General features: G+C 36.0%; 3 protein-coding genes and 1 long non-coding RNA gene across 12 annotated transcripts in view; 3 read left to right on the top strand and 1 right to left on the bottom strand.

Annotated features, from left to right (window-relative positions):
* ptp4a3b (protein tyrosine phosphatase 4A3b) overlaps window positions 1-3,282 on the top strand; it is a 31,229-nt gene extending 27,947 nt beyond the window's left edge. For 5 of the 6 annotated variants that reach the window (XM_048153271.1, XM_048153272.1, XM_048153274.1 and 2 more), the window contains one exon: window positions 1,210-3,282. In XM_048153271.1, the coding sequence (XP_048009228.1) occupies window positions 1,210-1,327 (118 nt within the window). In that variant the 3' untranslated portion in view covers window positions 1,328-3,282. Of the gene's footprint in view, window positions 1-635; window positions 856-1,209 lie in introns of all 6 variants that reach the window. The other variant, XR_007179062.1, reaches the window with a different exon arrangement.
* Window positions 3,283-4,523: 1,241 nt separating this feature from the next.
* On the top strand, window positions 4,524-14,808 carry csnk2a1 (casein kinase 2, alpha 1 polypeptide). Of its 4 annotated transcripts, none has more exons than XM_048153265.1 (15): window positions 4,524-4,678; window positions 5,769-5,858; window positions 5,943-6,021; window positions 6,428-6,556; window positions 6,747-6,858; window positions 6,961-7,062; window positions 7,295-7,345; window positions 7,434-7,493; window positions 7,752-7,835; window positions 10,855-10,965; window positions 11,469-11,570; window positions 12,547-12,647; window positions 12,814-12,962; window positions 13,784-13,873; window positions 14,311-14,808. In XM_048153265.1, the coding sequence occupies exons 4-15, from the start codon at window positions 6,456-6,458 to the stop codon at window positions 14,433-14,435; spliced, it is 1,188 nt and encodes a 395-aa protein (XP_048009222.1). In that variant the 5' UTR covers window positions 4,524-4,678; window positions 5,769-5,858; window positions 5,943-6,021; window positions 6,428-6,455; the 3' UTR covers window positions 14,436-14,808. The 4 variants fall into 4 exon arrangements, with proteins under 4 accessions (XP_048009222.1, XP_048009223.1, XP_048009224.1 ...); XM_048153266.1 differs by lacking the exon at window positions 4,524-4,678 and adding an exon at window positions 4,708-4,767; XM_048153267.1 differs by lacking the exon at window positions 4,524-4,678 and adding an exon at window positions 4,816-4,981.
* Window positions 13,770-24,010, bottom strand: LOC125243544. The gene is made up of 3 exons (XR_007179063.1): window positions 23,951-24,010; window positions 23,345-23,407; window positions 13,770-13,906 (listed from the first exon to the last, which is right to left on the bottom strand). It is a non-coding gene; the product is annotated as an uncharacterized LOC125243544 (long non-coding RNA).
* On the top strand, window positions 17,615-22,183 carry zgc:194210 (uncharacterized protein LOC794982 homolog). The gene is made up of 14 exons (XM_048153269.1): window positions 17,615-17,637; window positions 17,903-17,964; window positions 18,144-18,176; window positions 18,262-18,315; window positions 18,463-18,522; window positions 18,702-18,737; window positions 18,848-18,892; window positions 18,968-19,006; window positions 19,096-19,137; window positions 20,297-20,341; window positions 20,456-20,497; window positions 20,594-20,671; window positions 21,311-21,646; window positions 21,737-22,183. Exons 1-14 carry the CDS (start codon window positions 17,630-17,632, stop codon window positions 21,958-21,960), a joined length of 1,104 nt encoding a protein of 367 aa, XP_048009226.1. The 5' UTR covers window positions 17,615-17,629; the 3' UTR covers window positions 21,961-22,183.
* Window positions 24,011-25,934: the final 1,924 nt, after the last annotated feature.

The raw sequence follows: 25,934 nt of genomic DNA, 5'->3' as shown, positions 1-25,934 counted from the left end.
CCAGTCAATACAGTGAGCGATACAGTACAAGCACATCACAGTAAATGATGCAGCACTGATACATGACAAATATTGTGCAGCATTAATGCATTACAGCTAATTGTACAGCACAAACAAATTATAGCACATTATGCAGTCGAGAAATGCACACAATTTGCACTGACGCCACTATGTACAGCCACAGCACTAATGCATTACAGAAAATAATATAGCAATAACAGATTACTACTTAAAATAATAATTAATATTATATATAAATATATAGTTGATATTAAACATGTTTGTGCATGTTTAACATTAAGAAAACATTTTAAATTAAAAATAAGTCATTTATATAAAAAAAGGAATTTTTTATATATATATATTACATATAAATATGTAGCTCTTAAAGGTGCAATGGGTGATTCTCTACAGAAACATTTTTGGTAATACTGGTTGAAATTTTCCTCATATCCTGATAGCAATCACTATGTTAAACGGTCTAAATATATTGTTTGTGGAAGGCGTAGGACAATAAAATGTTCATTAAATCTTTATTTTGGGTCTGAATGAAATAATACGTATGTTTTTGCATACCCTCGCGCACCCTGTTCGTGCAGACGTCATACGTCATCAGCGCGTTTCATGCTTTGCAGAGTTTATGCAAGACCTCAGTCACGGAGCGCCGCAAACAATCAGGAGCCACCTTTTACAGTTCCTACCGAATCGAAACAACGAGTTTATGCTGCGTTCACACCATAACTACCGTAATTAAGAGATGGCAACTCGTGACATTTCTAACCGAAGCTCTTCATGTCCTCATACTCGGAATGCGTTTCCATGTCAACAGTATCAACAGCAATCTGCAGCAGTCAGGTACGAGCTCTCTAAGGTGCTTAAGTTCATTATTATTGTTATGTTATGTGCTTTGAGACATGAGGTAGTTTAACGCCGTCTCTTGTGACGCTTTGCCGAGAGCAACTGTGTGTGTGTGTGCGTTCATGTGTTTTGGAGGAGGTGTGGCTTTGGATGGCGATTTGCAAGAAGGGTGGGCTCTTATGCTTTCAATGTTAGCAGGCTAACTTTAGCATTTCCCAGATCACCTACTGCACCTTTAATGACTTAGAATGGTGACTATGATAATTATTATAATAATACTACTACTAATAATTATTATTAAAAACACATTAATATAACTGATGGATATTTGTTGTTGTTTTTTCCTCACAGGAAGCGCCGGGGCGCCATCAACAGCAAGCAGCTGACGTACTTGGAGAAGTACCGTCCCAAACAGAGACTGCGTTTCAAAGACCCACACAACCACAAAAGCAAGTGCTGCATAATGTGATCTGGTCTCATCAGCCTGCCACTGAAGGAGCTCAAGTCACTCATGGACTAAACCGGACATAAATAACCAATCTAGTGCATTTGAACTCTTGCTACTTTTGAGAAGGGGAATTCAACCCCCTTTTGGTGTTTATGTCAGACCCCTGCACACAGGGTCTTTACCAGCTCAGGGCTGTGAAAGGCGAGCCTCTTGAATTTTGTCTTTACACACTAAACCCCCATCCTCATTGTTGTTCACGAATGTATTGTGAACACAAACACACGCCAATGCGTATTCGCACACACACTCACGCTACCAGCCATCACACTGTACCAGCAGCACACAACCCAAAGATGATCATGGCCACCAGCCACCTGCTTCAACAAAATCACGGTTGTTATACTCACACTTTCGTATGAAACTGCTTGACTACCCTGTTCTTTCTCTCTGTCTCTCTTTTGTAATTTTAAAGTTTCAGAATGCATGTTTCTCCACATTTTTGGGGATGCGAGTGAGTGGTTTAACCTTGTTTTTATTCTGCATTGTATCATGAATCTACTCTGGGATTCGAGTTTTGCTCCACTGGCTCTTTATTAACAGAACTGTGGGCTGTATCTAGATGGATAACATAGCACACTATGGCATGACTTCCATGTTTTTGGATGTTTTAGCTGCTTTCAGAACACTTTGAAAAAAATCCAGCTAATCTGACACCCAGTTGTGCTGCAGAATTGCACCAGTGAACTGAGAGCAATCCATGTGTGAGCACATTTGTAGATCTGTAGATTTGTCTTAATTTAACACAGCAACCACAAGAGGGAGTCCTCACACTACATACTTCAAATGAAAGATCTTTTGCATCATACATGTACAGCATTTTTGAATTTCAATAGTTTTATTTATATATTTTGTTGTTGTTGTTTGCGCTCAGTGCTCACACATGGCTGTTTCTCACAGACATAGTTGTACTGTGGACACTTTAGAATTACAGAATGAACTTTTCAGAGTGAGGCTTAAACTACTTTGTGTTGTTCATATAATGGGAAATGAAATGGAAACAGGATCTCTGCCTAACTAGTGCTCATATAGACACCAGTGAAGGAAAAAATGTAATGAATTTGTGTCAGGTACTGAAATGATCTCACATGCATCATTAATCTGCTTCCCTTTTTGGATATGGAATGCATAAGACGTGGATCTGGGATAATGTCACATTTCTCTGCCTTTGAAAGCAAAAGCTAGTGCAGCAAATATTAAAGAAATATCTAATAAAAGAGGATAATTGCATCTTAATGACTGTGAGAGGGATAAGCAAATGCCACGTTTTATGGATTAAAGTTATATTTTGGTTATATTTTCCAATTATTTGTACTTAATCTCATGTTTGTCTACAGAAACAACTGCAGGAAAATAGTCATGTTTTAAAGGAATATGCCAAGAGCTGAACTAATACAGGAGATGAGTTGTTAATCAAGTTTGCATTTCTGGTTATGATGCTCAATAGTCCATCCCACAGTGGATCCCATTTTAAAAAGGGTGTGAATAAAGCAGCTCGATGTTGCTCACATATATAAGGGCTTCTCTTTCATACAGGCTGTCTGGTCACTTTTGTTAATGTCTCCACCACCTGATGAATGGAAAAATGTCTGCCTTTGCAAATCTGGAATGTTTTGAAGGGTTGTTGGCTCAATAATTCCAATAGTTCATCCTGGAATGTCTCTGAAAACTGATATAAGCAAATTTATATTCAAAGCAAACTTTTTTTTTAATAATACGCTGCCACTTTTTGTCATAAAGGATGGGGCAGTTTAGTGAGGGCTGACTGAGACTCGAACTACACTCCATGTCTCAGGTTTATCCATGGGAATGTCCACTTTGTGGCTTATTTCATGTTTTCTTTCTCCATTTCTTTTAGGCAATTTGTTCACCCTTTTTTCTTTTGAATAAAACAGCCAAGCTGAAGTCATTACCCTTGACAATGGATGATCTAGTGTCAGTTTTTAAAAATCATGGGCAATCAAATTATGATCTGATCTGTATGAAGACGTTACACTCTCACACCACATTAAGGTTCATTGAACCAATGGTTTCCTAATCATTTCTACAGTGGCCTATTTGACATTAATGTATTATTCATATTACAAGTTTTATTAAACATTAATCCATAATTAATGATCTATTGTTCCCTGTTCATATCTACAGTGGTTGAAATGATTGTATTATTGATAAGTTTTAATACCAAAACAGAAAAGTTAAGAATTTATGTAAATATTGCTCTTTTTTTATGAAATTGGATAAGATGTGAAATCTGGATTGATTAATTAAAAATAAATAACATATTGCTCAATACAATACTTTAATGTTATCTCATTGGGTGTTATTCTGGTATTTCTCACAATTATGTACCTGTTGTTGAGTTGTTAATGTATTATATCTTATGAAACAGTGTCTTTATGATTGCATATAATCGCAAGATCTATCAGAGAACAATTAATGAGCAAAGACTTATTATGAGGTATATTTAATGGGTGTATATTGTAATCCTAACATCTGGATTTGAATTATATCTGAGGGTAATTCTACACTGATTCTCCTTAAGAACATGCCTTTATTTGGTTCCATCTTGTTTGCTGTTAATGGCAACAGATTTCCCAGATAAAAACTGACAAAGGACAGCACTCCTTTTTTGTCTCCTCTGATAAAACTTATCTCTAGGAAGATTAAATGCTAACTTTTTAGCTATTTATCTAGGCCTACTTAGCAACTGGTCGGTTGTTCATGACATCATAAAGCTTGATATATTTATTGTGCAATAATACAAATGAACAGGACAGACTGAATCGAAATGAATTGAAACACTTATAAACAGCAGTAGGCCTACCTAACACATTTGATTGAGGTTGCTCAAAATTAAGGCTGTTTAAACAAATATGAAGAATATTCAAATTGTAGAAAATGTATGTATTTTAATAGCTTATAATGCCATACACACCTAAACAAACTGATAAATTTAGAAAACTTCGACAGATGTGCAGACTTTGAAATAATAAACTGGGAATAAATGCAGAAATACTTTCTGTAAATATATCAACATAGAGAAAGAAAGAAAGATTTGAATTGCATTAATAGACATTATATGTGCACAGTTACACGTTTACACACATATACAGAATGTACTGAATGAAACCGGTCTGTCTGCGCGTTTTATTTTTTAGCCGTGACTCAAAACCTAGTGAGCTGCCTATGTAGACAGCATATTGAGACATCACATGCGTTTTCCACACGTTCTTCTCGAGCAGCTTTCCAGGTATTGGGACGCAGCCTTTCTCCAGTGCAGCATCCGCCATATTGTCTATCAGGAGACGCCGAGAGGTAATGCAGTGTGCTTTTACGACCTACTGATATTTGTATTCCTACGTTAACTGACATTTTTCACATTTACTTCAAATAAGGATTCGCGCGTAAGGCACTACACTATTAACACATGTTTGTGTGGATATATCTCTTGTTATTTGAAGGCGGCACAGTTAGCGCGTGCCAGTGCTACTCGCTAAGCACTAAAACCCGCCGTATTCTTTATTAAAACCGACATAAACTGGTTGGTTTAATTCCAGGTCCAATTAAACACAAATATCAGCTTCGTGTATGTTTTATAATTCTTACGAATATGAAATGGTATGTATTTTCTTGAATGCGCTTGTTTAATCTTTTGTACGAATGGCGTTAGCTTTGATGTGGCGTGTTGCGCCACGTTCAGCTAGCAGCATTTGTGCGATAGAACATTGTGATATTTGTCGCTGGGTTAATGTATTGGGTGACTTATGCTTTTATAATTTGTTTTAAGTTGAAATGAACAGTTTGGAGTGTGAATGAGTTAAATGTGTCGTTAAATGACTTAGAAATGACTTAGGCGTGGCAAACGCTATGCTAGTTAGCGGTTAGCTGGCTAACTAACAGCTGCTTTGGGAAGCTGATAATACGATTCTAAGAAATCCTGTAATTGTATTGATTATGTGACCTGTTTGTAATTATTTAATAATATGGATTATATGTAAATAAAGTTGGGAATGCAGAAAAGCTATCCAGTGAGCTCGACTGGTTTCTTTGGCTGTGTCATCAGGCCTGTGGCTCCTCAAAACAAGATATTGATTTTAGGAAAAATTTACTAGTATTCCTCTTTAAAATAGAAGGTATAGTGCTTAAATATAATATCTAGTTAGGCTTTTATGTGTTCCATGTGTTTCCCATCCCTACTTTAATTAAGCTAATTCATATAGTTCTAATAATTAGTAATTCACTCAGGAAGATCACAAACAGCGATTTGTTAGTCTAATGACTATGTGGCAGTACAGTAACCTGGTTTCTTATTAATGGACGTTGTTTCGTAAATCAGTACTTTGATACCCAGGCTGATGTTGCAGAGCGATGTCCGTAAAGTTTACAACATCCTTGTGTTTTCCAGCATCTGGAGGGCCATGAGGAATGACTTTTAGGATTGCTGTGTCTCCTGAATAATCTCCTGGATGTCCTCTTTCATTCGAATTACAATCAGGTGGGTTGTTTGTGTGGCATTGCTTGAATGTAATGAATTTCAAATTAAAGTGGTATTAACAGGCTCATTTAATGTATTTTGTAGCCTATGCTCCACCATAAAGTCATCACATCTGCCTTCATCAGCTTCACCTGTCATTTGCTGCTTGGAGGAACCCTCCAAGGTAATAACCAACCTATATAAGTATGCTTTGTAAAAATTAATGAAATTAACATAGATCAGGGTTTGATTTCATGGACCTCCAGATATAATCATCCTCACGCGATTGGCCTCTTCCTAAAATTTAAAAGGCGTCTGTTTGGTTTCTGGTATAAAGACCCAATTTGTACTGTGGGAAATAAAAAAAGTAATATTAATATCAGTTTTTTATTTATTCACCTGTTTATTTATTTTAAACACTAATGTACTGCTTTTTAAACTTTTGCCTTGCGGTGCCGGATCCCTTTGGAAACCCCTGGTCTATGTTGGGCAATTCAGAGCTTTTATTTACTATGCTATTCAAAGCTGTTTGATTTGATAAACATCTTCCTGATCCTCCTGTAAACTGTTATATTCTGTTGTCTTTCCAGGTGTTTCAGGGAATACTGTGTGTAGAATATGTCTGGCCCTGTCCCAAGTCGCTCTCGAGTTTACCCTGATGTAAACACACAGCGACCCAGAGAGTACTGGGACTATGAATCCCATGTGGTGGATTGGGGGTGTGTTCTCTTGAATTTTTTTAGTACTTGAAAATTACATGCACTATAAATAGCGAAATTTGACATTTTCAGAGACTTAGATCAAATGTTCTGCTTTATTACTTATTTTGTGGCATGCGTGGTATGTTTGACACTTTCAATGCTTTAAACTCACATTTTATGTACTCTTTTGTATGTTCGTATTCTGCAGTAATCAGGATGACTATCAGTTAGTGCGAAAGCTTGGCCGGGGAAAATACAGTGAAGTGTTTGAAGCCATAAACATCACTAACAATGAGAAAGTAGTCGTCAAAATACTCAAGGTATCATCTGATGTTTGCATTCACACTGTGGAGAAGATTTGACAGGAGATAAGTCAGTTTATGTTTAAAGCTTTATTTTATTGTTTTTTCTTGTATGTTTAGCCAGTGAAAAAGAAGAAAATTAAACGAGAAATAAAAATTCTGGAAAACTTGAGAGGAGGCCCCAACATCATAACGCTTTTAGACATCGTAAAGGATCCTGTGGTGAGTTTATTGAAATATTTGGGAGTTTACCTGTCATTGTCTTCCTAACTTTAAGACTTTTTTATTGTGACCCTTGCAGGTATTTTCTTGGAAAGTTAATACATTTTCAATGTAAATATGCAAGTTTGTTTGTGTACCTTTTGGGTGTAAAACAAATTAGGGCTGGGCGATATATCGCATGCGATTCTCACGCGCATTTAAACAAAACAAATTCTGCTTTTTCCATCCAAAGTCCCGCACACCAGCTTTGGTTTTTGAGCATGTTAACAACACAGACTTCAAGGTAAGCTGTTTTTGTTTGTTGGCCCTCCTTAGAGAATTTATTTGCATTTAATTTGAAGTTGTATTAAACTGTTGCTCTTTCTTCACAGCAACTGTATCAAACATTATCAGACTATGACATTCGCTTCTACATGTATGAAATTCTTAAGGTGAGATGATCACACTGATCCTCCTGTACAAAGACACATACTGACCTTGAATCCCATTTCAAAAGTGGGTTGCAAGAACAATATCATGGAACATTACCAGCAATATCTGCCTCTCTAGCTTATTTGGAATGTCAAAACAGTTTGAGTTATGCTCATAGTATTAGTGAGAATGTTCTGTTGCTGTAGAAACTTTACACAGAGCTCAACTGCTTTTCACTCTGAACTGATGGATGCTTATTTTCTCTCTTTTATACCCAGGCTCTTGACTACTGCCACAGTATGGGAATAATGCACAGAGACGTGAAGCCACACAATGTCATGATTGACCATGAGCACAGAAAGGTATCACCCGAATTAAGAATATACCCAACATTATGAGCATTACTTGTTTATTTATATTATTTATATAAATGTACACCACCATTCAAAAGTTTGGGGTCAGTAAGCTTATTTTTGTGTGTTTGAAAGTCCCTTATTCTTATCAAGGCTGCATTTATTTGATTAGATATAGTAAATATTTTGAAATATTACAATTTAAAAGAACTGTTTTCTATTTTAATATATTTTAAAATGTAACTTAATTATGTGATGGCAAAGCTGAATTTTCAGCTGCCATTACTCCAGTCTTCAGTTGCATGATCCTTCAGTAATCATTCTAATATGCTGATTTGCTGCTCAAGAAACATTTCTTTTTAATGTCAGTGTTGAAAACATTTGTGCTTCTAAATGTTTTGTGGTGCTTTCACAATACTTTAATGAATAGAAAGTTCAAAAGATCAGCATAAAAATTTTGGAATGTCATTAGTAACGATGTAAAAGTCTTTGCTGTCACTTTTTATCCCTTTAATGTGTCCTTGCTGAAAAAGTACTAATTTCTTAAAAAAAAAAAAAAAAAATCTTACCGATGCCAAACTTTTAAATGTTAAAGGGTTAGTTCACCCCAAAATGAGAATTTTCATCATTTACTAACCCTAATGTCATTCCAAACCTATAAGACTTTTGTTCACCTTCAGAACACAAATGAAGATCTTTTAATGAACTCTGAAAAATTTCTGTCCCTCCATTGACAGTCTAAGCAACTACCACTTTGATGCTTCATAGTTCATTAATTGTAAAACTAATCCATACGAATTAGGGATGCTCATAATTAACTGGTTAACCAACAGTAAGAATTTTAACCGATGAATACTAGCGGTTAAACAGTTTAAAAAGTAAAATTTAAAGTAATTTCCAAGATATTTTGAAAGTGGTTGCTGCATGGTTAAAAATGCACTACACATAAAATTGAGTTTGAGAGAAAATAAAGACACAAATTGCCTACAAGTTGCATTTTATTATTACATTAATGTAAAATACCGTTAGGTCTAAATAAAGAGAAATGTTTACAAACATAAATGCTATAAACATAGCTATGGGCTATTTTAGTTCCCCTCACCCCACAACAAATCCTTTAAATTTAAAGGTCCCATTTTTCGTGTTTTTTTTTTTGAAGCTTTGATTGTGTTTATAGTGTGCAATATAACATGTGTTCATGTTTCGTGTGTACAAAAACACAGTATTTTTCACATAATTTACTTATCTGTATACCGCTGTTTCCACTGTCATAAAAACGGGCTGATGACTTCCTTGTTCTATGAAGTCCCTCCTTCAGAAATACGTAACGAGTTCTGATTGTGCCAGCGCTTCCTGTGTTGTGATTCGACACCAGCTTAGCGTTCCTTGCCCGGAAAGGTCACGCCTCTTACCATAACGTGGAGATGCACGCGCTCAGTGTTATTGTAAACATGTCTTTAATTTTACCCTATCAATTTGAGCCGGAATCAGACCCGGCGATTGGACTGCGGGATGAAAATAACAGCGTTTCGACGACATGGCGACAAACACGCTCTACAAACGCAACTCTTGTGTATTCCTGTGGGCGGAGGTTAGTCAAAGAACTGTTTTAGTGACGTCATTAAAGAAGGAAGTAGAGGGATGTAGTCCAAACTGGCCGTTCGATGTAGGCGACTTCTGTTAAATAAAATATCTCGCTTGGCATTGAACTTTGAGCTTTAAAATTTTACAGATTTTATTTATACTCTAACAACAACATTACACACTAACTAAAGTTTGAAACATGGGATCACGAAGAACGGGACCTTTTAACTGTATTCAGAACAGAACAAGAATGAAAAATATATACATCAAGCCAAAACAAATTAATTTAAAGCAAAACCGAAACTAACTTTGGCCCCACATAACCTACCTCTTTCATTCAGCACAAATGGTTCCATATTCGTGATGTATTCGGAGGTCTAAACCTTTATTTATGTAAACTAGGCTTTGTACTTCACTCAAAATCCAATATTGACGTAAAAAAAAAACTTAAAATACTGCATTTTTGGTCATACTGTTAAAAATAAGGTGTCATTTGGAACTGTAAAGGGTTTACTTTTATTTATGTACACTCACAATAAAACAAAACTGTGCTTTTGTAAAATACAGAAAACAAACAGGATGCACTTTCTGCTGTCTTGGTTTCCTTTCGTTTGTGGACCATGTCACAAAAATGAACCGAAACTTAGCATATACTACTTGTTGCACAGTTTAGTTTTTTTTTTTTTCTTTCATTTTGTTAATGTTAATTCAAGTGAAATATATTTCATGTATTTATTCTTTTTTTATATATATTATTCTGTTTTTCTTCGTTCACAGAAGCGCTGCAGGTGCGTGATGTGACGATGAATCCTCATGTTCTTCTGTTGTTTATGCTGTTATTTGTGCATGTAAAACTAAACTTTTTTTGTTAGTTATTTTTAATGGGTCACAGACACATCCATTGTTAATTTAATTAAATTCTAATTTAATATAATCTTGTTGGTTAGCAGTTAATGATCGTTTACCGAGCTTCGGTTGTCAGTTAGGAATAAAAACCCTGAAATGAACGTCCTTAATATGAATTGAGCGGTTTAGTCCAAATATTCTGAAGAGACATGTTTGATTTCAGCCTTTTATTCACATATAAACATTCACTGATCATTTGCTGATCAATGTTTGTTAGCAAAAGCCTAAATACAATCTGTTTATCAAAAAAGTCTTTTCAGAAAGTTTTTTTGACTAAACCACTCTATTCATATGGATTAGTCTTACAATCTCTTTATGAGCTTTTTGAAGCGACAAAGTGGTAGTTGCGTGGACTGTCAATGGAGGGACCGAAATCTCTCAGATTTCATTTGATATCTTCATTTGTGTTTCGAAGATGAACAAAATTCTTACAGGTTTGGAACAACATGAGGGTGAGTAATTGATGACAATTTTAATGCATATAGATTGAGTCCAGTTTTTTCATTGTTTGTTTGAATATGAATTTTCCCTTTTAAAGCTTCGTCTGATTGATTGGGGATTGGCTGAGTTTTACCACCCAAACCAGGAGTACAATGTACGCGTGGCTTCCCGATATTTTAAAGGCCCTGAACTACTTGTGGACTATCAGGTTAGTCTCTTTAAGATGGGATGTGAATTTACAAGGACACAAACTATTACGTATCTTGGTTTTGGAGCAACATAGAATGCAAGTGTGCTAAACGAATGTTGCGGCATGGTTTCTCCGCGTTTTGCATGCCATGGTGTCCATTAACAGATACTGTTGCCGCACAGATTGTAATTTTTAATCTATACTCGCAATGAAATGCTCCAGGCTCATGATTTTGAGCCTGCATTGCTATTGTTACGCAAGCTAAGTTTGTATAGCAGACATAAAATGCATGCAGCTTGCAGGCTCCTGTGCGTGCACTTGTATCGGATGATTTTGTACCATTTTTGCCTTCTGCTTGCATGATTATTGAACACATTTGTGTTCAAATTAAGGCACAATTGAATGAGTAATGCTGATTAATCGTTTAGTGATTAATCATTGACATGCCTGTTTTCACATTTAATGACAATTCCAGTTGATATGTTTAAGTTAGTCAAATAAATGTTTTGATCTTTCTTCAGATGTATGACTACAGTCTGGATATGTGGAGTCTTGGATGCATGCTGGCCAGTATGATCTTCAGGAAGGAACCGTTTTTCCATGGACATGACAACTATGACCAGGTCCACAATTTAATTGATTTTAGCCTGAACTAACTTGTTTATTCAAAACAAATAGCAGTGATGTCCAGACATTAACATTTTACTTGTTGAATTCAAACTATTTTTATGCTGGTTCTAGTGTTGTCAAAAATATTGATATTTCGTTATGCATCAATACCAAAATATCTGAAACGGTTCCAGTACACTTTTTCTGCAGTATCGACACACAAGCGTGTTCTCGCTTTCTCTTCTCTTTGACGGCGAACTCCGGTGCGTGAGCTTGAAGCTCAACTTCCATAGGAATTAACTAAATGCTCGCTCTGCTCCGCTCGCTTTGCGCCAGTGGACACGCACCGTCACTCGTCTCATTCGCTCTGGTTGAATGGTGCTTGTATTGCGATTAATTTTAGTCTTTCGCGCTCGCACCATTTAAGGGTGCACACCACTGATCTAACTAGTGGTGCTCTCAAACAGCTCGGAAGAACCAAATTGACTTCTTTTTCGTGGCCTATTGCGATTAAACAGTCAAATACATACAAAATTATGTCACAATGCCCGTCTTGCCAAGTATTCAGGTAAATATAGTCAGTTTTGGAACGTAATTACAGTATATTGGATCCACCCTGCGAGTTCTTAAAAGGACAGCAAACTAGTAAGCCTGCTGCTGTCTGTCATGTTGATCAAAGAACAAAAGATGAGAAAATCACTCATGCTCTTGACTGAAAAACTTTTGTAACTTTAGGCTATAAGCATCTATCTCTATTTAATTTTTACAATGAAAACTATCCAGTGTTATTTTACATTTGATGACTTTAATTTCTGTATTATTTCTTACCTAAATAATGTTAGACCCACCTGAAAAACTTAAAACATGTTTATTCCATTTTTCTATTTATTCGTATCATGTCAAAGTTGGAAATTCCAGTATTGTGACAACACTAGCTGGTTCATGTTTGTTGTGTTCATTTTATTGATGTGATCTTGTTTTTCTATCTAGTTGGTTCGGATTGCAAAGGTTCTGGGTACAGAGGACCTGTATGATTACATTGACAAATATAACATTGAGCTGGACCCACGCTTCAATGACATTTTGGGCAGGTATGAATTTAATACACTCTTGATCAGGATAGACAGATTTTATGAGGTTGATTTAAAACAAGTATTCTGTTTTTTAAAGTACCATAGTTTTCATTTTTAGTTATTGAACTGAAGTGTTTGTGTGTGTAGAGTCATGTTTACACCACTTTTAACATCTCTCACCCAGACACTCCCGGAAGAGATGGGAACGGTTTGTGCACAGTGAGAATCAGCACCTGGTCAGTACCGAAGCTCTGGATTTTCTGGACAAGCTGCTACGTTATGACCACCAGGCCCGACTGACGGCCCGCGAGGCCATGGACCACCCTTACTTCTGTGAGTTCCCAGAGTTTAGCACTCCTAAAATTGACTCCCTGAAAACCTGTAAATGCTTTCTAGTCTGTGTTTGATGCAGTTTTTTTTTCTTGCATGTTCTTTTACATAGTTGAATAAATCGATTTATTACAAACATCCAAATGCTCCCATTACATTGAGTGTATATAGTAAATAATAGATCCTGCAATTTTCAAAGCTATTTGAACAGGAATAAATGGTGGCTTTTTCTGTTTATTGATGAATGTTTATGCCTCATGGTGATTTCATTTGGGGTTTTAAACTGGTTGCAGAGCTCAACAATAAGGATATTAATTATCTGTGTTTAATACAGGCTCTTCACATTTTACTTGCCTTGGACATATATATGGACATTTTTATGCATAATTTTTTGATAAAGCTACATTGCAACACAATTATAAATAGTTTATAATGTGTTTGTCTTGGGATGAATTTTATGGTGTCATTTAAATTTGACAATTATATTTGTTACTTTGTATTTACATTTTTCTTTTTGCCCTTTAATTTTCTTGTGAATTATCCTGGCCAATGCCAAAAAAGTAACAAAATAAGTTAAAAAAGACAGTAGGGCAAGTGACAAAACAAATTATCTAACTCCAGACCATCCTTATTATTGAGCCCTGGATTAGTACAATTTTGTTACAGATAGTTTTTGGTTTGAGTGACGTTGCCAGAGCATGTTTAGACCAGATTTCCATGGAACTGTTTAAATGGCTTCAGATGGATTTAATGTACATGATAATGGACACTTCAAGTAACTGTTATCTCAAGATGACAAATTTTGTATGCTGCTTTGTGTGTAGACCCCATAGTTAAAGACCAGGGCAGAGGAGCACCAGCTGCAGGAATGGCTGCTAGTTCCACACCAGTCAGCTCTTCTAGCTTGATGGCAGGTAAACCGTTTATCTTTCTCCTCAGTGGGTCACCTAAAAATGAATGGAAATTGTCATTTATCAAATTGTGATTTATATCGTCATCTCCCTCATGTCATTTCAAACCTGTATGACAAAGTTTTGAAGAATATTTTGGACTTTTTTCATACAATGGAAGTCAGTGGTGTCCAAAACAACATTGGATCCCACTGACTTTCATTGTATGGACGAAAATATATATATTTCAAAATGTATTATTTTGTGTTCCACAGAAGACAGTCAAACAGATTTGGAATGACATGAGGGTGAATAAATGACTGGTCATTTTTGGGTGAAACTCTTAAATTGTTTAATAAGCATTTGACCAGAATGTTACTAATAGACATATTCAGGCTTCAACTGTGTGCGGGAAAATTAAAAATACTATGCTAAACTTGTTGGTGACTTACACACTGCAGGTATCACCTCTATGACTCCGAGCACACAGCCCAACATCGCCAACATCAGCGCTGGCTCACCCGTCATCCCTGCCCCAAACACAATGGCCACACAAGTGCCCACTGCCGCTGGAGCCCAGCCCTGAACACCAACTGCCCAACCTCCCCCCCCTCTTTCTCACATCTCTCTATCCATCTCTTTCTCTCTCTCTCTCTCTCTCTCTCTCCCTCCCCGGGCCTGCTTGGAATTGTGAATCGGTGTGGGGGGACATTGATTTCATTTGTGGTTATTTTTATGTTGCAAATAACACAGAACTAATGTTAAGTTACCATTTTATTTTGTTGTTCTTCTCCTCAGTTGTTGTTTAGGGGTTCTTGAACTCAAAGAAACTCATGTTTTTGCACCTGTCTGTGTGAGTTAGAAAAGCAAACGGGTGTGAAATTTCACTCGCCGTTATTGTTTAGAAACACACGTGAATGTCCACCTGAAGAAGGATAATAAAATTAATTTTATATGTCCCTCTAGTGTTCTTGTGCTCAAACCATTTCACTGACTTATTTTTAACTTCTTCTTTTTTTTGGGAGGCAGGGATTTAAAAATATATATTGGTTCCTGTTTTTACAATAGTCTTGATCACAGTTCACAATCTGGTGTCATAAATATTGAACTTTTGAGTAAAGATGCAGATCCCCTTTGCTTGATTTTGAAGAATGATGATTGAGACGTGAGCTGATTTCGCATTGGAGGGAGCTTTTGCACCGAAGTCACGATTCCTCCCGTTACATTGCGTTTCAGCTCTGCATCCGGACTGGAGGCCAGATTCAATCAAAACTACTGTAATATTTCTGATTTGTTCGATCATTGTGTATCAAAACATTCTCTCTTACCAATAATGGAAGCTCTTTCATTTCAGCTGTGCTGGTTCTGTGTGTATTGCAGGTTAATTTTGGTCCCGGATCTTGTTGAACTCTCACTAGTTGCTGTTCAAGGACTTTGTACCAACTGCTGAGTAACACAATCAATAATATGCCAATTTTTGTGTTACCTTCAGTTCTGTGTGCGTGTTTGTGTGAGAGTGTATGTATGAGTGGAGTTGTCTTTTGTTTTTAAGAAGTTTCAGACATTTGTTTGATACTATGAAAAAAATTTTGTATTTTTTTTTTTTTTTTTTTTTTTTTGAGAGGTGACTGTTCAGTGAATTACATCTCTTTCTACCCCACAATTAAACCAATTAAACAGGTGAAATATCAATTTAGAATTGCATGTTGTGTTTTACTGTGGTTTGCCATTGGTTGGCTAAATGAAGTACGAACAAAAATATATGGACGGTTTGTGTCACTCTCAAAGCATCTTGTCTAGACAAATTGAATAATTTAATACCTTAATTCTTGTTTAAGTGTTTCTTAAATTGTTCTTACGTTTGGTCTTGTCTATTAGTGAAATAATACGATGTTGAAGACTAGCTCTGTAGTGGAGGCTGAACTCGTATTTGTCCTCTGCCTGTGTTCAGTGTGAAGAGTTAAAATCTAAATATCTTACTGTATTGTAAATTCATTTAAAGGTTGCAATAGATACTTTTGGCAGAGATTTTTTTTTGTTTGTTTTATAAATCATTTAAAAGAGGAAATATATTGTTTAAGGGAAAAAAGACCATGTCACTTGCTTTATTCAGCTGTACGTTTATTGCAGCCTCTAATACAGTGAATGGTATGTTTGAAGTCAGATGGGAAAACAGGGCTACCTCACATTTCTATGGAATTCAATAAAAAAAAGGGGAAAACGATGGTTGGCTTTCGTTGAAAACTAGGTTTAATTTTTCGCCTAAAGTTTTTTTTTTTTCTTTTTTTCGCATTCCGCTATGCTTCTCCACTAAGGCGAGACTCAACTAATTCACCACAGATTCAAACACTCTTGTTTTTTTATTACCTGGAATTTACTGGTATTAGCCAGTACGATATAGAAACTATTTTGAGGGGGAGGGGAGGGGGCATTTTACTTATTTTAAATAACATTTTTAGCATTAAAATGACTAGAAACATTACAATTAAATAGACAAATACATAGCTAATGACGGCATTTAAATTTGTTCGAAAGTGCCAGAGCATTTTGAGCTGTTAAGTTTTAGTTTTTTTGAGCAGATGGGTTTTTGCACGGTTGCGGCATAGCAAAATTTAGCCCTCCAACACGTTAGACCAGGGGTGTCCAAACTCGGTCCTGGAGGGCCAGTTTTCGGCAGAGTTAAGCTTCAACTTGCCTCAACATACCTAACTGGAAGTTTATAGAATGTTTAGTAAGACCTAGATTTGCTGGTTCAGGTGTGTTTAATTGGGATTGGAGCTGAACTCCGCAGGACAGTTGCCCTCCAAGAGCAGGATTGGACTCCCCTGCGTTAGACCTTCTTTCTTGAGCTTTTTCTGCCATCTAGTGGTCATGGCATGTTATATGAAATCTAGTGGAATGTTTTTTATTTCCATCTTTAATATATTTTTATATTATACATTTCAACAAAAGAGAAATTTTACAAATGTTATTCTATACATTGGTTGGATATAGGTACGGTGGGACACTGAAACTTAATCCATTATATGTTTCTTATTAAGCTGCTTTATCATTGTGCATATTCTTCCATTACTAAAAAGTGAAATCATGCTGACATAGTTTCAGGGGGTGTACAATTCCTTACCCTAACATTAGTTAAGTCTGGAAGGTTAAACCATTATTTATTACAATTTATGAAATTTGTTGTATTTAAAATAAATAATTGTCTCTATATTAAGGTGTCACGGTTTGCTGGAAAATTTTGTGATTGAAATTGTGGGTCTATGGGTGCTTGAGGAAGCATCTTAAATTATATGATTTAATACTGCTTTATCTGTATATTATATGACAAATGATCAGAAGGTGTCTAACTTTACCTCATCTTACTTTTTATAATCACTTTTGAATAGACAGAGTAGATCAATATTGATATATTGTTTTTATTTATTTATAAAATCTGTTACTTTAAAACCACCTATGTGGAGTCTATAAGGTAGCCTAAATGAAAAGCCTTTAATCTAAAGGTTTCCTATTTCTTCACAATGACACAAACAAAATCCTTCAGTGGATCTCTGTGAAAGGAAGGAAATGCCATGGGGTAAATTCAGCCATGCATCCCCTTATTATTTTAAAAACACACCTGCCATTCAGAGCAAAACAGGTCTTTGCTGGTTTCTCAGGCCTCATCTCCAGTGTCTCTGTAACTGCTCATCTATGACCTATTGTCCAGATCAGTGACCTGCACTGATATAAAGCCACAAATTACACGCAAGCCCTTTAGAAAGGACATTGGTACTCAATATGAAGCTGTAAGTTACCAAACCACTCTCTTTTCTTCTTCTTTTTGAGTTTATTTAGTCAAGATATGTTTAGTCAGCATTTTCCACCATAAAATACAAGAACCGTGTTACTAGTGTTCAAATATGTAGGGCTGTTTTATGTCTGCTGGTGTAAAATTAATGACATTGAACGATGAGAGCGACAGCTCAACAATATTAAATATGTGTTTGTTTCATTTACATTGACATTTGGAAAATGTTGTAATTTTCCCTCTCGTTCTCTCTCCTGGCTCAGCATCAACAGCTCCCTGACTGTTCTAGTCTTTATAAATGCTGTGTATTCAGCAGCTATGAGAGGTAAATCGTCATGTTATTTGTGCTACTTTGAGATTTTACACAAAGTTTTAGACAATATATTCTAATTATGACTGTTTAGAACAATTATATATTTGCTTTGCATTGATTATAATCTATTATATTCTAAAATAAATCATAATGAAATCATTTTAATTGTATTTATTCACTATGTATTTTAGAAGGGAGTGAAGATTTGTTACGTTTCCTGAAGGGTGAGCATGTTTAATGAATAAGTTGAATAATTTTAAATTCATGCTAATTTTTACTTATTCATTCCCGTTTTGTACATTGTCTCAGATGCATTTGAAATGAATCTGCCTCCTGTCCACACTGAATCACCACAGCTCTCAGGTCTGTGAATTGTTCCTTCAGTATGACCTATGATTCTGTTGTATGGAAATGAAGGGAAGTGCTATTAATCCTCTATATGAGAATCAGAAAACAGTCAGCTGTGCTATTGGTTATTGGGTTCTGACCTCAGGAGCCCTTTTTCCTTAGAAATGGATCTAACAACAGTGAGGATTCTGGATCCTGTGCATCCAACAGATCCGACTGCAGGTGAGTGATTAGACAGTGGATGCAACAGGGAAATCATGGTCATGTATAGACAAAAAAAAAAAAAAAAATGATATAGGCTAATATTCAGACCAGTATGTTTGTCGATTTAGGTAATCACTGATAAAAGTGACCTAGCTAAAAGTATGCGACTGTTTACAGACTGTTTACTCTATTTACAGAATGTAAAGCCCCAGAAACAGTTGTGATCTCTGCTGGTATTTTTTACTTAATTTTTTTTCTTTTTTAAGTATATTTGTTTAAAAAAATATATATGTATATAATATGTAATATGTGTCTAATAAAGTATTTTATTTATTTATTTTAGACTTTTCCAACACAACTCCTAAAGCAGACTTGGTACAACCTGCAGGTAAATGAAGAATTCATGCTATCCAATTTATTTTGATTTTTAAATTCATGACCTCTCTAACATGTCTTTCCTAAGATGTTGCTGAGGAGAGATCCATTGAAAGCAGCAACTCAGGTGATCAGGAAAACAGATGAGAGTAAAGTTAAAGTTAATAGGATTTATTATTTATATATTTATTATTTCTTAATTTCCTTTTTAAACAGACAGCAGATTAGCTGAAAGAGCATCAGCAGAAGACAGCAGAGGTACAGGGCCTGCATTATATTCATTATAGTTGTGCATGCATGAATGAAACCAGGGACGTGCACAGGGGGGTTGCTCAGGTTGCCCGGGCAACTGCCCAAATATGCCCTTCTCGACTCACTTTGCCCTTCCGAGGTGGAAAAAATAAATAAAAAAATCGTACAATGGATGCAGAATTTCACGTAGGCCTAGATAAAAAAATAAAAAATAAAAAAATCGCAAAGCCTCAAAGCCTCATTCACTTCCATATTCGGGCATCCGTCCTAAAGTGAAAGTCAGTAGGGGAAGGGCAAACTCTGTTTGCTTGGCTGCAGCGCTGCACGCGACCGGCACCTGAGCTGAGCCTGCATGAGCGGCACTAGAAGGAGATTGTCGCGGTTGTCGGATGAGACGACTTAACGTTGTCAGAAAGGTGAGTAAGGTTATAATCGTTAAAGAAAACGAACGAAAAAACGAAAACTAGTTGGGAAAAAACATCGTCGTTAACTAAAATAAAAATAAAAACGAGGCATTACAAAAAAACGATAACTAACCAAAACTGTGATGTGTGTTTGGCAAAACTAACTAAAATAAAATAAAATTATAGATTAAATGTCCTTAGTTTTCGTCTTTGTCAATTTCTTTCATAGAGCAAACGTTCAGCTGCATTTCATTTCCCTGCGTCTCTCACTCACGCGTCTCTCTCACATAACTTACTCGCGCGCGCAAAGCCCCTCCCCTCCGTGCACACCGCGCCTCCATGAGAACGAGTGTTGGAAGCAAGTTCGCGAAAGGTTGGTGTCTCATGAAAACCTTTACACAATCACACATTAAAAAGTGGTATAAAAATATTTTTAATTCTGAATATAATTTTGTCAGTGTGTTAATGTCGACCCGAGAAGCGATTGCTACTTTAGAAAGTTAACTAGACGCAAGTTTGAGGTAAAATGCACTTGGGTTGTCGATGTCAAAACACTACATCGACAAAAGTTTTTTTTTTTGGTAGGGGAGAGCCCTTTTTTTAGGTCAGAGCAACTGCCCCTCAAAATTCCTGTGCACGTCCCTGAATGAAACTCTTTTTTTTCAAAGCATGTTAGATTGTCAAAACATTTTAACACTTGTTAGTTATTTGACAAAAACAATCCAGGTATTTTACTGATTTACTGTTACTGTTTGTTTCAGAGGGTGACAACTATAAGAGGTTACAGCTGAGAACCACACTTACAGGTAAGCTGTAGGATTTGATGTGATTGTTGGAGTAAACAATTTGTCACCATGCTAAAACTTCAGTTTTTATACTTTTATCTGTATACTTAATCACTTACACACTCCTGTCAACAGACACTCAGAAAGCATTACAGGAGCGTTATGCAAACTCAGCAGGTAAGCAATAGTTCCATCAGTTCCTTAACTGTACACATATCTGCTGATGTGATATACTGTAATATTAAATATGATTTTTCTTGCATCTTAATATAGAGAGTATGAGTATGGACAGGTCTGACATGGACACAGGCTTGACTGAGAGCTCCAACAAACAAATCCATAAAGCAATAGGTATGTAGGTTTACAAATGTGATCAAATCTGCCAGTGCATTCAAAATTCTGGGGTCAGTTTTTTGGAAAAAAAAAAAAAAAAAAAAATTGAATAAACTGAAAAAGTAACAGTAAATACATTTATAATCTTCTTTTAAACTTTCTATTCATCAAAGAATCCTGAAAAAAATATATCACCGTTTCCACAAAAAATAATAATGTTTCTTGAGCAGCAAATCAACATATTAGAATGATTTCTGAAGGATAATGTGACACTGAAGACAGGAATTTTGAAAAATTTGAAAAAATATTAAAAGAAAACAGTCATTTTAAATCGTAATAATATTTTACAGATACAGTGTTACTGTTTTTACCATATATATATATATTTTTTTTTTTATCAAAATAGATGCAGCCTGGTGAGGATAAGAGACTTCTTTCAAAAACATCTTACCAAACCTAAACATTTGAATTGTGTTTTTTGCTCAATGTGAATTTTAGCTATAAAGCTAACAAGACATGGAATAAAAGCCATAAAACTTAAATTTCGAATTCACAAGGATTGTAAATAAGTCATGAGTTTTGGCTCACTGAATAAAGCTAATATCTTTTTCTGTATTTTTTTACTGAATACGTGCTTCGTCTTATAATTCTGGGCAGTGATGAAGGACATTAGTAGTCAGGAAATGGACAGACCTGAGGTGAACGGGAGAAACCGACCCCCAAGGATCCAGAGGATGTTAGAAAAACAGAACGGTGCGGTCACAGACTTTATGAAAGAGATTCATCCCATAATTCAGAGTTATGCCAGTAGAATGAACCTCAAAGACCAGGCTGGTAAACCACATGATGCTGACAAACACGAGCAGGAGAGCCACAAAAGAGCAATGGATTTAGACAGCCCAGAGTTTGTGGACACCCCTGATAGACCAGACCTTGATACTGACAGTGAAGAACGTGGTGGTATTCATGGAAGATCTCAGAGACAAATCTCAGGTCAGTCCAATATATCCTTCCATATAAATTTTATTGAGAAATAACCCGACAATCACTGTTAATGAGACACTCTGCTTAAATAATACGCAGGAATTAAAGCAAAACTAAACTATGCTGCTAAGCAGGCCACACTGGACGACAACAGGGAATTGGCTGATCTGATCCCAGGATGCACAGAAACATCTGTTGAACATCACATGGAAGAGAACATCAGTCTGGATGCCCCTAATGTGGACCAGGAGATTCAAAAGGACACAATGAGCTATCAGAACCAGCTGAGGAAAATATGTCCCACCAAGAGTGTACGAGCATAAAAAAACCCAAGAGCACAGCTGGATTTAGATAGTCCAGAAAGAGTGAACAGGAAGATCAAGTGGCAGTTCCTCTGTAGAAAATCATGTACTTTTGTAGAACATACTTTCTTTTTTCTCTCTTTTTCTCTCTCTTTCTCTTTTCAACATTATTATTTTAATGTCATTTTGATTGGATATATTTTTGTTTGTTTTTCATTGCATAAATAAAATAATCAGAGTTTTATGATATTGTGGGATGTGAGTTTAATTGATATTTATGATTTTGAAACAGTCTCCTTTTGACACTGCTAATGCTAATTAGGCATTTTAGTGAGCAGAGAATAAAATGTTAAAGGTATTTTAAGGAGAAATAACACAGTTTTAAAATAAGTTGATTTTAAAAATATATTCTAAGTTGAATTTCTAAAATATTGTATATTAACCCTATGTTGCTAGATAGATCAATAGATAGATCGATAGATAGATCAATAGTTCGATAGATAGACTGATAACAACAACAATTATTATTATTGCTTTCAGTGTTCTCCTTCCCAGTATTTACTATTTTGTAATGTTTACTTTTGACTAAAGAGATTTCCTAAGCTTTCCATTGAAGTGTAATGTCAGGTAATATGGCATAAGGATCCTAATTAAAAGTTACATTTCCAAAAGTGTCCCACTTTACCAGTGTTCACCTTAAGTAGCAATATGTATGACATAAGACACCGACTTTAAACATCCTCCATGTGCAGTTAATGGCTGCTAATGTTCCATTCATTCCACTGAACTGATTTGTGTCCCACTGACAGTATTTTAAAAGATTTAAATGGCTTTTTTTAGGTCAGAGGTTAGCAACGGTGCTTTTTCTGCTAAATTTAGTCCCAGGGCGCACAGAGCAGCTTGCTGCGAGTCTATCATTGATTTAACACAGCTAAATGATTAAATCTCTCAGCGTAGATTTAGACAGACAAATAGAGGGTATTTATCAACTATGACAAGACAGCTCGCAGCTCTATAGACTCGATGGTGATGAGTGTGTCTAATACTTCGGCCAGATCCACCTTTCCTATCCGTTTATCAGACAGATCCTGCTCTCTTCTCCATTTATCATATAGATCTCATTCCCACGGGTGCTTATTTGTCCTACGGTGTTGATTTTGGTGGGTTTTCACAATCAGTGTCCAACTGACTGTATATGCAAGGAGCTTCAGGTACCATTGGCTCGATGCCGTTCTGTCGGGGTCATAAATCATGCTGTCTCTCGACTATGGCAGACTTCATCAACTCTACCAGGCCTCGGAGAGTCTTTTTCAGACTCGTAATCATGACAGAGATGTCAGCATGTCTAAAGAGATTTACAAGAGGCTCTCACTCAAAGCAATTGTGAAATAACAGCTCCACTCACAGCTGCACGGCTGGTCCAGCAGGCCTATCGATCTCTGCACTGCAATACTGAAGACACATTAATCTGCAAAAAGACCATCAAATTACTACAAATCCTGTTGAATGAGAGACATGGATCATATGAAACAAAATTTCCTATCAGGCTGTTATGAAAAGCCTTAATGTGGTCAATCTACAAGTTAAGGTCAATCTACAGTACTTTGTTGTGTAATGTTGATTACCACAAAAATATATTTATCTTATCACTCTTTATCCTTAAAAAAAAAAAAAAAAAAAAAAAAAAAAAAAAAAAAATCTAGGTTACATTTAGGCACTTACAATGGAAGTGAATGGGGCCAATTTGTAAATGGTAAATTAATCACTATTTCAACAGTAAGACATAAACAATGTGAATTTTAACACGATTTTAATGTGTAAGATTACATGCTTCACATTTGTGACCCTGGACCACAAAATCAGTCATGAGTCGCACGGGTATATTTGTAGCAATAGCCAACAATACATTGTATGGGTCAAAATTATTGATTTTTCTTTTATGCCAAAAAATCATTAGGATATTAAAGGGTTAGTTCACCCAAAAAAGAAAATTCTGTCATTTATTACTTACCCTCATGCCGTTCCACACCCGTAAAACCTCCGTGAGGCCTCCATTATAGGGAGCAATGACACTTCTTCTCTCAAGATCCATAAAGGTACTAAAAACATATTTAAATCGGTTCATGTGAGTACAGTGGTTCAATATTAATAGTATAAAGCGACGATAATATTTTTGGTGCGCCAAAAAACAAAAAACAAAATAACGACTTATTTAGTGATGGCCGATTTCAAAACACTGCTTCAGGAAGCATCGGAGCAAAAATGAATCAGTGTATCGAATCATGATTCAGATCGCGTTCAGAACGGCTGAAATCACGTGACTTTGGCGCTCCGATGCTTCCTGAAGCATTGTTTTGAAATCGGCCATCACTAAATAAGTCGTTATTTTTTTTTTTTTTTTTTTTTTTTTTTTTTGGCGCACCAAAAATATTCTCGTCGCTTTTTAATATTAATATTGAACCACTGTACTCACATGAACCGATTTAAATATGTTTTTAGTACCTTTATGGATCTTGAGAGAGGAAATGTCATTGCTCCCTATGGAGGCCTCTCGGAGCCATCGGATTTCAAGTAAAATATCTTAATTTGTGTTCTGAAGATTAACGAAGATCTTACTTACGGGTGTAGAACGGCATGAGGGTAAGTAATAATTGACATTATTTTCATTTTTGGGTGAACTAACCCTTTAAATAAAGATCATGTTCCATGAAGATATTTTGTAAATTTCCTACCGTAAATATATCAAAAAATTATTTTTGTGAGTGGATATGCATTGCTAAGGACTTCATTTGGACAACTTTAAAGACGATTTTCTCAATATTCTTTTTTTTTTTTTTTGCACCCTCAGATTCCAGATTTTCAAATAGTTGTATCTCAGCCAAATATTGTCCTATCCTAAGAAACCATACATCAATGGAAAGCTTATTTAATATTTCAGATGATGTATAAATCTCAATTTCAAAAAACTGACCCTTGTGACTGGTTTCGTGGTCCAGGCTCAGATTTCTGCTTTTAAAACCTACAAAAATTGGCCCCTTTCACTTTCATTGTAAGTGCCTCATTGTAACCTTGATTTTGGTCCCCTCATCTTTAATGAAAATGATGGACAAGTCGAAATTGTTTTTTGTGGTAAGCAACATTATGTCACAAATGCTGTCAACTGAGTTTAACATGTATTTAACCCAAAATATTCCTTTAAAGCATCCTTTAAAATGATTTAAGGCCTTGTAACAACGTTGAACAGATCTTGTACTCATGGCAATCACCCAGTTTAAGGAGTCATGCTGTATGTTGTCATCTCGTTCGGCTTTACAGCAATAGTTCCCACGTGTGGAAGGTGCAAGGGGCAACTTATCTGACACATCAAAGCCTGTCGGTTCAGTATAACACAAACAATGGACATCGGCATATTGTACAGTGATGCAAATCTGTCACTTTTTGATAGTAAGATAATTATTTCAACCTTCACAGTCTCCGAATCTACCTTCCAATACTATGACACTGCTCATGAAAAAAGTTGTTGATCCGTTACGCATCTTGTGTGCATTAATTCTATCTCCAGAAAGATCTATCACTTGGATGAAGCCTTTGGGACAGCACAGTGCAGCTCCAGTGTCCTGTGTATAAATATGTGTCTGCACAGGTATTTTATATGTGAAGCTATACAGTAAATCAGGAAAGCAGACGATTAGCAAGTACTCAATCTCTTTATAGACCAAAAATAGCCTTTAAAAAAAGATGTGGGTTTTTTTTATGGGTCAAAGTTGTCAACCCTGTCCAAGAACACCAACCACGGTGCTCTACATTCTTCAGATTCCTCATTTATAGAGGTTCTGTCCTGGGACTTGAGCCCTGTAAAACCAAGTGCTTCACTGAGCACCATCAGCACATCCAGCTGGTCGTAGGCCATGTCGGATACACAGACCTGAATGCGGTTTGATGTTGAATATATTTAAGCCACATATAAAACAAGTCAATAATAGTTTGTTTCATAT

This window comes from Megalobrama amblycephala, linkage group LG13 (genome assembly GCF_018812025.1).
Source record: "Megalobrama amblycephala isolate DHTTF-2021 linkage group LG13, ASM1881202v1, whole genome shotgun sequence".
Classification (NCBI taxonomy): domain Eukaryota; kingdom Metazoa; phylum Chordata; class Actinopteri; order Cypriniformes; family Xenocyprididae; genus Megalobrama; species Megalobrama amblycephala.
Note: the sequence above shows the minus strand (reverse complement) of the source record. Positions and strands in the feature narration are given on the sequence as shown.

What these genes read in the sequence shown, in the direction of transcription:
- csnk2a1 (XM_048153265.1), top strand. Translation starts at nt 6,456, where the DNA reads ATGTCTGGCCCTGTCCCAAGTCGCTCTCGAGTTTACCCTGATGTAAAC. An exon ending in AACTACTTGTGGACTATCAG is followed by an intron (nt 10,966 to 11,468) that starts GTTAGTCTCTTT and finishes ATCTTTCTTCAG; the next exon opens with ATGTATGACTACAGTCTGGA. An exon ending in GACATGACAACTATGACCAG is followed by an intron (nt 11,571 to 12,546) that starts GTCCACAATTTA and finishes TTTTCTATCTAG; the next exon opens with TTGGTTCGGATTGCAAAGGT.
- zgc:194210 (XM_048153269.1), top strand. An exon ending in GCTGAGAACCACACTTACAG is followed by an intron (nt 20,342 to 20,455) that starts GTAAGCTGTAGG and finishes TCCTGTCAACAG; the next exon opens with ACACTCAGAAAGCATTACAG. An exon ending in ATCTCAGAGACAAATCTCAG is followed by an intron (nt 21,647 to 21,736) that starts GTCAGTCCAATA and finishes AATAATACGCAG; the next exon opens with GAATTAAAGCAAAACTAAAC.